This window comes from Talpa occidentalis, unplaced genomic scaffold (assembly GCF_014898055.3).
Source record: "Talpa occidentalis isolate TD23 unplaced genomic scaffold, MPIMG_talOcc4v2.1 talOcc4.3, whole genome shotgun sequence".
In the NCBI taxonomy this organism is placed as follows: Eukaryota; Metazoa; Chordata; class Mammalia; order Eulipotyphla; family Talpidae; genus Talpa; species Talpa occidentalis.
In genome coordinates, this window is record NW_023603184.1 from 130,119,835 (window position 1) to 130,131,989 (window position 12,155).

General features: G+C 34.4%; 1 protein-coding gene across 13 annotated transcripts in view; it reads left to right on the forward strand.

Moving 5' to 3' along the window:
- MAP2 (microtubule associated protein 2) overlaps window positions 1-12,155 on the forward strand; it is a 291,564-nt gene that overhangs the window by 232,614 nt on the left and 46,795 nt on the right. For 12 of the 13 annotated variants that reach the window (XM_037523956.2, XM_037523955.2, XM_054700035.1 and 9 more), the window contains 2 exons: window positions 9,049-9,162; window positions 11,064-11,138. In XM_037523956.2, coding sequence (XP_037379853.1) covers window positions 9,049-9,162; window positions 11,064-11,138 — 189 coding nt within the window. Of the gene's footprint in view, window positions 1-9,048; window positions 9,163-11,063; window positions 11,139-11,857; window positions 11,861-12,155 lie in introns of all 13 variants that reach the window. The other variant, XM_037523961.2, reaches the window with a different exon arrangement.

Genomic DNA, 12,155 nt, shown 5'->3' on the forward strand with positions numbered 1-12,155 from the left:
TAGGAGCAAACATAAGCTGGCCAGTTTTACCATTTTATTATAACACACATTTAGAAGAATATCTAAGTTGATAGAGGTAACTAGAAAAGATTTTCCTGGTACATGAGAACTTCTATACTAAACGTTCACTCCAGTGACTCTTTTAGATGTAGAAAATTTTTTCCATTTTTCTTCCACATTCTCTGTCTCAGGCATTCCTAGGCTTTACAACTATAGAAACATTGATTTCCCCATGTGAAATCCTAACTTCAGTCCCAATGCCCCAATCCTTTGAGATATGCAAATACAGATGAAACTTTTAAAACATGGAAAGGTCTTCATGTGTTGAGTGCTAGCACCTGCACACATACAAAACACATGAACACACATGTGCACACACAAGCTGCTGCTTTTCTATATATCCACTACATTTTATATTTTGTTCATCCCATAGTTATTCTAAGTATGAATTTACTCAAGCTCTCTTAGTATCATTTCTATTTCACCTTCTCATTAGTGTGATTAATTTTCATATTACATTCATTGACAATGTGATATTAATGCAGAAGTTAGTCCAATTCTCATAAGTAGATAAGGAGTAGTACAATTGTAGTAGTTCGGACAAAACAGTTCAAAGCTCTAAAAGCATTTTTAACTCCATCAATGCCTTAGTGATTGTATTTACATTATTTATTATTAAGTATATAATCTATGGGTTACAAATAACACTGTAAATATGCACACATTACTACATTGGAAATCCCCAGCACCACCAGCAACAAATGCCTTTAGCACAAACATAAATAAAATACTCAACTCTCTGCTTACTATATTTTTTCCATTTAAGTGTGTTTCTTCCTACTTCCAACATGATCCTTAAAATTAGAAGCATTATTTTCCAGTAGGAACTATTTCTGATCTGTGCATTTTTTTTTCTTATTATTGTTAACTTTATAAAAGGATCTTGCAAAGTCTTTAAATTTTGCTACTCAGACCTCCTAGGAAAATGTAACTATGATGCGTTTTCCACTGATTTCCATCTTATTACATCTTGCCCTTTGACTAAGTTTTAAATGCTAAGTTGATTCTGTTCAAGTTCTAAAAACTTCATCTGAGTTAAGTTGAAGTGGTCAGTCTAAACAAATTGTGGAATTGAGCACATAAACTCAGGTAGGAGAGAGAAAGAATCCTGTTGTAATCATAGACTGTGCTCCCAGTTCCCCACCGTCCTTGCAGAAGCATTTCAGAATAGAGACAGCGGACAGATCATCCAAAATCTGTGGCCATTACTGGAAAAATCTTTTTAAAAAAATGTCTTTCAGTGAGATTGCCCCATTTCAAGCACAATTGAAATAGAAGAACACATGTCTTATTCTTCTTTGTATTCCCCATAATGACTAGGCATTAATTACATGTTCTATAGGGAGCTGAACATAAATTCTCTTAGTCACAATTCCTTATCTTAAATTTATTTAACCCCCTTAAACTAACTTTACCAGAAATGTGCTTTTTTCTCACAAGATAAATTTATTCTTGTTTTAATCAGTAAGCCTCTAGGAAAAATCTTTGGAAGAGAAAGCTGGTAGACAAAGATGTCCAGCTACAGTATTGTCCAGGGTGACCCTTTGATATCAATTGGAGTCTGACCTGGGAAGGACAGTCCACTGCTGGCCTCTTTAATTAATGCTGCAGTGCCTGAGAAACAAACAAATAATAAAAAAAATTCAGCTCTCCTAATTTATTTCATCACCAGTTGATTACAGGAAATAGCTTCAGAGGAACCATTCAGTCTCTAAATTAAGCAAAGAGTAGAAGCAAGGAACTTTTCTTCTTTCCCTGTTTTCATGAATTTATCTGGGTGTTTGTTTAGCAGAGTGCTTCCAACTACACAGTGCTCTCCTTGTTGACTAGCTTCCATCAGCAGCAGTAATTAGCATCGGTTTCCTAGGCAACCATTCTGTACCCTACTGAGAAAAACCTTTTCTTGACAGGAGCATTCTGTCTAAAATTATTTTGTTTTCCTTCTTTCACAAGTGTATGGTAGGCTTACTTGTCATTTCTTTTAACGCAGCATTATTATGTCTGTTACTCTTAAAAGCAAAAACTTTTACTGGCTTTTATATTCCATATGGTTTGATTTATTGTCGATGTCTCTTACTTCTCTCTTAACCTGCAAGAAATCAACAAAATTATGTTCTCAGGCATATGCCAACTTACTTGTATTTTTTGTTGAAAATCTAATTGGTGACCCTTTGCTTTTTCAAGTAATCACAGCTGGTCCTGATGAAAACCCAAAATGTACCCATTCAAAATCAAACTGTTGTGTATACCAACAATGTCATATACCACTCAGAAACAACTTGAAATTCTCAGGATCACTGGGAAAATTACAATTGCATTTTTTAAGCTACCCACCAAACAAATAATGATAGATTAGTAGAATATAATAACTCAACCAAAAATGTGTGCTAAAAACAGGCTCTAGGACTGTCTTAAAAAGTTGACTTGAGGGCCTCCCCGGTGGCGCAGCGATTGAGCGCTGGGTTGCAAAGCTGCCCGCAGCCTCTGCAGCACCGGTTCGATCCCCGGCTGCTTCCCGGCCACCGGAGGAGGGTCCCACATGGCGCACAGACCTCTCCTGCCGCCCGCTGCTCCCCTCAGCAGTGTACTTGGGTCCTTCTGCCTGCTCTGCTCCCCACTCTGGCTCTGGTGAATTCTCTCACCCTCCCACGCTTCTGGCTGTACCCAGTGCATGTATAAACAAAAAACAAACAAAACAAACAAATAAATAAATAAAACATGCCTCTATTAAAAAAAAAAAAGTTGACTTGACAAAATAGTGTGATCAGAAGAACAGAGTTGTAGGGTGATATGAATCACCATCATGGAGAAAAGCAGGGATGTGACAATTATAAAGGCTCAGTAAAGCATGTAACAGTCAATGATTGTTTTTATCATTTTAATTTAAATAATAAGTGGTTCAAGCCTGATACAGTGTGTGCTAGGCAATGAACCAACATTTAGGCAAGGAGGTAACTCATTGGGAAAATGATAGAATCATCTCCATGTATCATTAATAAAAAAACCTTTTAGGTCTTTACCTATATTTTGTCATATCACAATACCCCTAAACTAAGATGATTCTTAACATAAACAAAAAAAAGTCCATTTCCAGAATATATTAGGCATTCAAAAGATTATAGAGACTTTCAAAATTTCAGATTATGGTGTCATGCTTAATGAATAATGTTTTATCATTTTATATGTAATCTTTCGGCATCTTTAAATTCTGAGTAAATTTTAGACATATAATATTTGGAGGAAAAGAATAACCAGAAAAATGGAATAAACAGTATGGAAGGGAGTGACAGGTAGATAAAGTAAGTAATGAAAATTCAAAATGTGGTTTAATCTCTTTCCTCAAAAAAGATTTTTTTTATGATTCTAATTGTGCTGAGGAGTAGTTAGGAATAGTCATCCCTTTTGGAACAGTGTCTAAAGACAGTCCTGCTTTAGTCCTTTTTGACAGGCATCTAGAGGGGATGGTAATCCAGGACCCATAGAGCCAAGGAAGTGAGTATGAAGCCAAAAAATAAATAACAAAGATGGAATTTTACCTCCCTCTAGCTTTGTCTAGCAAAAAAAATAGCACTGCCCTTGGCCATTAACATAGATGACAGCAAAATAACTCTCATCTGATGTTCACAATAATAGTAGCCTAGTCGGGCTGGACCTTTAGTGCATATCACTGTTGCTCTTTCTTTGAAGTAAATTAAAGTAGAAGATCCAGAATAATGTATGACTAGAGGAAAAGAAAAACACCTTGGTAAAGCAATATTTGAAGACCTTCTTTTCATTTTTCTTTGATGTGCTCAGCCAATTAAATAATTACATAATTAAGTCCCCACAATAACCTGTGAGAGAGGTACTATTATTATTTACATTTTGTGGGTAAGGTATTGAAGCATAACGAATTTGAGTAAATTTGTTAGAATGAAATAGCTAAAAAATAGCAATACTGGAGTTTATATCAACATTTATATTATAGTTGATGTGGCTGCAGTCTCTGAGGTGAAGACATATCTTCAGCAGTTGAAGATTTTAAGTTGACAAGACCAGTTGGAATTCCCAGAAAATCCTATGCTTGTGTTTTCCTTAATTCATAGTGAAATTAATATTAGACAATGAATTATTTCCTATGTGAAAAGTTTTGACAATATTATTATTCAAAAAATTGAAGGTAATAACTTGGCTCCCACACAACCTATTTGATTATTCTAAGATGGCATTTCTTAAAATCTGTTAAATTCTGTTAAAGAAAAAGATACATTCTCCCAAGGTTGGATTAAATTATTTTCTTACAAGTTTTGCTTCAATATATACAAATAGAATTAGCTTATTTGCAAGCTCTATTTCAATTATGAGGTGCAAGCAAATTCATGAATTAATTTTCTCTAAAGTGACAAAACCAATAAAATTTACAAAAGTCTTGATACTTCCCTTCTAAAGTAAATGGGATTGTTTTTCTGAAACTAAATTATCACAAGAAATATGGTACCAGCAGAGTGCTTTTTTATTGTTGCAAATATGTTGCAAATATCTGTACTGAATGAAGACAAGTAATGATTCAATTTTCCCTTCATTTGTCTCTATTTAGAATATTTTGAAAGTTTCTTTGTTCATGATATTACCACAATTTCATTTGGCCTACACCTTGTGTGAATGCATCTTTTATTGTATTAAATTCACTTCTACTTTTTTCACATTAGCCCATAACATATAAAATATTCCTCCCTACTGTCAAAATTATTTTAAATACAATTACAAACAAAAAGACTGAAAGAATATAACATCACCCAGTTAGAATTTGTTTTCATAAGCCAATAAACCAATAGATACTTTTATATTGTATTTTCCCAATTTAAACAAATTTAATTCAAGTTCAGAGTTCCCTGGAAAATTCGTCAATAGGTACACAAAAATCTGGGGCCTCCATGTAAAAAATATACTGCTATAGGGTATGGGTAATCAGGTAGATGGTTCAATTGTGTGGTGACGAATGGAAACTAGATTTTTGGTGGTGATCATAATATAGTGTATTCATATTCAACAAATTGAATTTTAATGGTGTGCATCTGGATCCCATATGATATTATTAACCAATGCTACCTCAATAAAAATTTAAAGGAAAACAGAGATACTGTTTTGAAGAGCATCAAAACTGAAATAAGAATACAGTGTATTATATAATTTCAGAGGTTTAAGTTAGTAAATGTAGTCACAAATATTGCTTATTTCTGAAATTATGTAAATATCATGAGGAAGAGCTTCCGTGTTAATTTTTCAACATTTCAATTTAGGTAAAGTTCACTGAGACAAGCCTCAATAATTTCAGTAAATGACAAGGAAAGAGACCTTGACTTGGGAAACTTTACACAGTAGGGAAGATAAGGCACAGCCACTGGTCTGATTCCATAGAAGATGTGCTAAGCGCCACAGGGAAAGGCTGGATGTTACATAAGTGCCAAAAGGGAATTGCAAAAATGATCCAGAATACGTATGCGTTCTATATACATCCCAATTTCTGCAGTGTTTGCTCCCCCTCTCCCTTTTACCCAATCTTCCATAAACATCGGGGTGCTAAAAGTACTAAAAATCAACCTTTTGATTTTTAAATGTCTGAATATCTTTGAAAATTAACATATGCAAGTGGCAATTCTCAAAACCTAAATAATTATGTTATGGTGTTATTAAGCAATGTACACATCTACAGGCTCTCTCAAAATAGTTTTCTCTACCTCCTTTTGCAGTTTTCTTCCCCATTGAAAATGTCATTTTAGGAGCCTAGTCTTATATGGAATGTTTAGAGGAATCCTACCTAGAAGCCTGGCTTTATAAAAACAGTCTCTCCCCTTATACCACCCTCCCCAATAACTAGCACAGCACTTAATGTTTCTTGTAATGCATTGCTGACTATTACTGTTACTTATTTACCTGGAACAGCTATGAAAAAATGGAATAAAAATACTCATACAATAAAATAGTGCTGCCTCTTAGAACTGAAAAATGTAGCTACTTAAAGTAAATTATCTATTACGGTATCCAACATGGTCTACAAGATAATATAGGTGGGTAGATGATAGATCAATAGACAGACAGGCAGACAGACAGACATTTATTGCTCATCATGGTCAATCACTTATTACACAGGCTCAAACATAATCAGGATTAGCAGTGATTTTTTACATAGACAAACATGTCTAAGGGCATATTTCTTCCTTGGTTCATACCTTTAAAAGATCTCATCTCTTTTCATTAATCATTCACCAATGACTGTTAGGGAATTTTGTGGTTATTTTTCCTCATTCTTTTTTTAAGATTTATTTATTTATGCATACAAGAGCTGGGGTGCAGGCCAGAGATGCGGGGGATGAGAGGATTCTCCAGAGACAGAGTGGGGAACAGAACAGGCAGATTGACCGAAGTACACTGCTGAGGGGAGCAGCGGGCAAGTCAGGTGAGGTCTGCTGTGCCATGTGGGTTGCTCCCTGGCCGGCCTGGGATCAAACTCATGCTACAGTGGCTGCGGATTGCTTCATAGGTTGCATCTTAATTCTTTTTTGTTCTTCTGCTTAGGACACAGAACTGCATAACAGACAGGAAGTCTGGGTTCTAATCTCATTCTTCATCAGCTTTGTAAACTTGAACAATCTCATAGCCGTGTTCACTTTATTTCCTCATCTATAGAAGAGACAGTATAGATAAAATCTTCTCTGAAGTCCTTTAACTCCAAAATTGTGGGACTCTATGAGTTAATTTGTAGAAGATAAAATTTCCTAATAAGGATGTATTTATCATTATTTTGAAATCATAATCATTCCATGCATTTTTGTAATAATAAAAAATAATCCTTATTTAAACTAAATTGAGAGTATAAGGTGTAAAATATGCTTTATTACTTGATATCTGAATATATGGAATGAATTTTCTTGGGTTTTGCTTAGAAATGAAAGCTTTTTCATAAGTAATTTTAAGGAGCTTATCAGTAATTTTTCTATTCAGATACTTGAAGTTTGAATTAGGAATCTAGCTTCCCAAAATTAAAAGAAATATTAGTGAAGCATATTACAGTATCCTAATTCTTTGCAAATCAATATTCTAAGTATGCTGTTGTTTACATTAAGAATGTCTAATTCTCTGATCTAATCTTCTGTTTCTTCATCTGCCAAATGAGAGTAATGATAGTAAATCATTCATCAGAATGATGAGGACCAACATATTAGCAGCCAAGTGTCTGGCATGTATTGAACACTATAAAATTTTTTAATATTCCTTCTGCTTCTATCACTGCTGTTCACTCTAGATAAGAGTGTTTATAGTGCATGCCATAAGACTGCACATAGGTTATATATAATGTCAAGTGACTATTCAAAAAATTCGTGTTAAACTTCTGAAGGCAAATATACTCAGTCAGGTAATTCCGTTTTAAAATTCAGATAAATTCTGGCCAAGTGGATTGCTCATCTCCAAAAACCTTGTTCTTTATTAAGCATCCGGGGTAGGGTGAGGAAGCCATATAGTGGAGGCTGAATCTAAATGAACGATCAAGGTAAAAATAGGCAGATCTCCCACAATATGCTTATGAATGTGCAAATTCTGGTCATGAGCCATAATAAAATTTCAATGAAATATTTATTCTAAAATCTCGACTAAAATTATGAGAACAAATCCCACCACCACCACCCCCTTCTTCCAGTACAATGTGTTTCTATTAAGGCTGTAAGTGGGCTTATTTCCTAGTGTGGCAGATCTTTTTATATAAAGATGGTGAAAAGTTAAACCTGAAGAACTGACTTCTAATTTAAAATACATACATGGCACAGCAGATCTCTCCTGCCTCACCCCGCTGCACCCCTCAACAGTGTATTTCAGTAGATCTGCCTGTTCTGCTCCCCACTCTGGTGAATCCTCTCACCCCCCACACCTCTGGCTTACACCCCAGTTTTTGTATGCACAAATAAATCTTAAAAAATAAAATAGGGCCTCCCCTGGTGGCGCAGCATTGAGCACTGGGCTGCAAAACTTCCCGTGGTCTCTGCAGCGCAGGTTCGACCCCCAGCCTCAGGCGAGGGTCCCACATGACGCGCAGACCTCTCCTGCCGTGCCCGCTGCTCCCCTCAGCAGTGTACTTCATCAGTCTGCCTGTTCTGCTTCCCAATCTGGCTCTGGTGAAGTATCTCAACCTCCCATGCTTCTGACTATACCCAGTGCTTGTATAAATAAATAAATCTTTTAAAAAAATTAAAAAATATATATAATTAATCTCAAAAGACTTCTTTCTTTCAGTTGTTGATATGTAGAACATCATTTCTTGATTTTTTTTTGCACTGGGTTATACAAAATTAACATTAATATGGTTCAGAGGATGCCATTTCAGGTCAAAAGCTAGTTAATGGGCATCTAACAGGCTGTTCATATTAATAAACCCCCCCTCCTTTTAAATGAAACTATTGAACTGCCCAGGTGAGTATATATATATATTCTTAAAGATCTTTAAAGTATTTACTCTAGAAAAATAGTAACTTTTTAGAAGGAGACCATCATTTCCTTATATGTCATTCAAATTTTGCCTTCCTTGATTTTTCTTAATTTGTCTTGTGCACATTGATTCTGGATAATGCTATTTGATCACAAAGCATCTTCTTTAGGTTTAAATCATGGTATTTTGCAAATCACCATAGAAACTTATTTAAAATAACATCTTCCCATAAAACCTTAAAACAAAAACATTTTAAGTCCAATTCATCCAATTTCTCTTTGACTTTTTTCTTACAGATAAAAAAAATAAATTTTTTTGTAGAAACAGCTTTTTTAAAATAAATGACTTTATATTTTCCTTTTTTGGTTAATGCATATGTGTCTTTTTTTTCAATTTAATAAATTCTTTTATACTTGGGGTGGGAGGAGACAGTTTAAATGAAAGTGTCTGCATTATTTGATGATTTTTCCTCTTTGGTACCTGGACAGATGTCTCATCATTTTATTTTCTCTTATTACTGTTTATTACAGAGGAGGTGTCTGCAAGGATAGTTCAAGTAGTCACAGCTGAGGCTGTAGCAGTCCTGAAAGGTGAACAAGAGAAAGAAGCTCTGCATAAAGATCAGCCTGCAGCTCTGCCTTTAGGTAAATGAGAAAGCCTCAGGTTGGGGACTGTGTCTGCTGCACTTTGACCTTAGAGTCAAGTTTTCATGTTTAAAGATAGACCATATTTTGTACTTCTGCCTTACATAGAACATTCATCAACTACTTCTATTGGGATGCACTAGCTCATTTTCACTTTTCTCCATAGACTCTGTGATATTTTGGTAATCATTAGGATGATAAACTTATAGTTAGACTCGGTCCCTAAATTTATTTTATTTCCAGACCACTAGACATGATTATTATGAAAATAAAACAGTGTATGTAGATATCATGACCTCCACTCATAACCTGCAGTCATCAATGACTTTGTATCAATGACTTCGTAAATGAGGTACAAGTCTTCCCTAGATTCATTTATGGTCACCTAGGTAACACTGTGCTTCCCTTCTGCCACAGGACAAATGCCCTCCAGGGCCAAACAGATAATCTAATGGTGCTTGCCACAAAGTACACTCTCAGGCAAAGGCTTATTATGGCCTACTCACAATAGATGCTAGATGCTAGATAGATTAGGTAGGTAGGTAGGTAGGTAGGTAGGTAGGTAGATAGATAGATAGATAGATAGATAGTTGTAGATCATGAAGTTGTATATTTATATAGAGAAAGGAAATGCTCAGGTTCAGCATATATGTTTATTTCACACTCACATGTAATTAATCATAGAAAGGTGTGGTTATGAAGTGTAGATATAGTAATGTCCATTTTTCTCTTACAGTTTAATTCTTCATGTATTTGATTTTCTGATCAGGAATTAATTGTGTCTTAAAAATCAAGCAACAAAAAGTTCTGCTTTTCCAGAATAATTCTTTTAAATACTCTCACTACTTTCAATAAAATGTTCTTTGACTATCAAGGTTTATTTTTCTCTTAGACTAGAAGTAGAATGGGAGATCGTCTTAAAAATTACACTCTTCTCTGTGATTCATCTTTATTCTTTGAAATAAAAAGCCCCCATTTTTAAAAATTGAAACCTTAAAATATGCATTTGTAGAATTCCACAGGTTGAGGAAGTAGAAAATCATCTGTCAGCACAAAGCTGTCTCTACTAACTGCTTTATGAAGCTGAAATTCACATAATCTTTAAAATAGATTGTACCACTGACCTTAACAGATAAATACTTCCTTTTGAAATCCCTTACCTTCATATGAGTGGTCATAAAGAAGGTAAGTGTCACAAAGAGGAAAACTTAGAGTTAACTCTTTATGAATGACTTCTTTTAGAGCCTTTCTCTTATGTCCTATATCATGTGTAATGATAAGGCCAAAAAAAAAAAAAAAAAAAAACCCAGCTCCCACTCTAATTCATGATTTCTGTCCAAAGGTTGCCTCAGACAGTAACAGCTTCACTTTTGTTTCCCAAAAAACCATACAGAGATGGGTTCAGATATAAAACTAGTGGACAAAATTATTTTAAAAATCTGTCACCTAACATAACTGATCAAGTAACATTTGTCTCCAGATCAGTAAGTTGAAACAGAAATTTTCAGTGTTTTTTTTCAAAGTTAGATCAAATCCAAACTGAAATACTTGCCTGTGTGTATTTGAATATAATAGATTAGGGCCAAATGAAATATATTATTAATTAAAGAAACAAACACAAATGTATGGGATTAATGATAGAATTTTAGTATTATCTCTGATTTTTATGGAAAAGATAAAATGTTTTTTTAAAAAAAACATTAAATGCTTTTCTTTCTTTTTAGGTTTTCAAAAATATGTGAATCAGGTAATGGGTCTAAAAATAAAGTCAGGAGCAGCTCGCTATTGTATCTTTCTTAATTTCATAGAGAGGCCTTTTTACAGATGGCAAACTGCCTACACATCTACTGGCCTAAAAGGATTAATTATTGTATCTCACTTTCCTATTATTTGATCTTTAGCAGCTGAAGAGACAGCTAATCTGCCTCCTTCTCCACCCCCATCACCAGCCTCAGAACAGACTGTCGCAGTAGAAGGTAAGGTCTACTGGACTTTTTAAGGTTCGTCTTCTGCTAAAGGACACATTAACTTTGCTCCATAAGAGCTGAACTTCTATATGGGTTTGTAGGTGACCCAGCTTTGGAACTGTCTGATTCAAATAGACAAAAGATTTTAAATAAATGTATACTCATGTAGCTGTATAAAATCAGAAGCAGAGGATTGTGGCAAATAAAGAAAAATATGCTTAAAGGATAATTGTGCTTAAGTAGCTAGAATAACTATAGAAAATCAGTTTACTTAATGTAGAATATTTTGACAAAAATAGAGTCATATCTTAGAAGTGACTGAACATAAATAATTGATGAGATCCACACTTCCTCTGGAAGTGTTTCAGGAATTGTCTCTGTTTTGCTCACTATGTATTGCCAAGGTCCTCCCCAGAGCCTGGCCCATAGCAAACTCAATAAATATGAATGAATAAATGAAGAAGTTAATGAATGAATTGGATATTGTGAGCAGTGAACTGGAACCTGAGATCATGGCTTCTTTCCTGCTGAGACCTGTTACTATCCATGAATTTATTTATGCATTTACTCAACATGAAATGCTATGTCAGCCCTTCAACTCTCAGAGGGATGCCTTTGAAGAATGTTCATTCAGAATCTGAGATGAAAGATCCTATTTAAAGTAAGGCATTATTGGTTCACTGACTCAGATCAGTTAACTTTTGTCTTTTATATGAGAATTATATAAGAAGGTAAAGGAGAACAGCAACTCAGTTGTTTCAATATAACTTAGTTTTCACCTACAAATATATAGGAATTATAATACTATTCCACTTTATTCATCTATTTCTTCACTTATTTCTTCTTGTATTGTCACTTACAGAAACTTTAACTGTGTTAAAAATTAAATAACACCACAAAAGACTCATTATCTTTTTAGAATTTAAAATAAGATTTGTTCAAAATGGCCTTTAATTTCTTAATTCCAGATTTCCCTAAATTACTGAACTATAAGCTATCAATAAATGTAAATTATTTTTGTTGCAG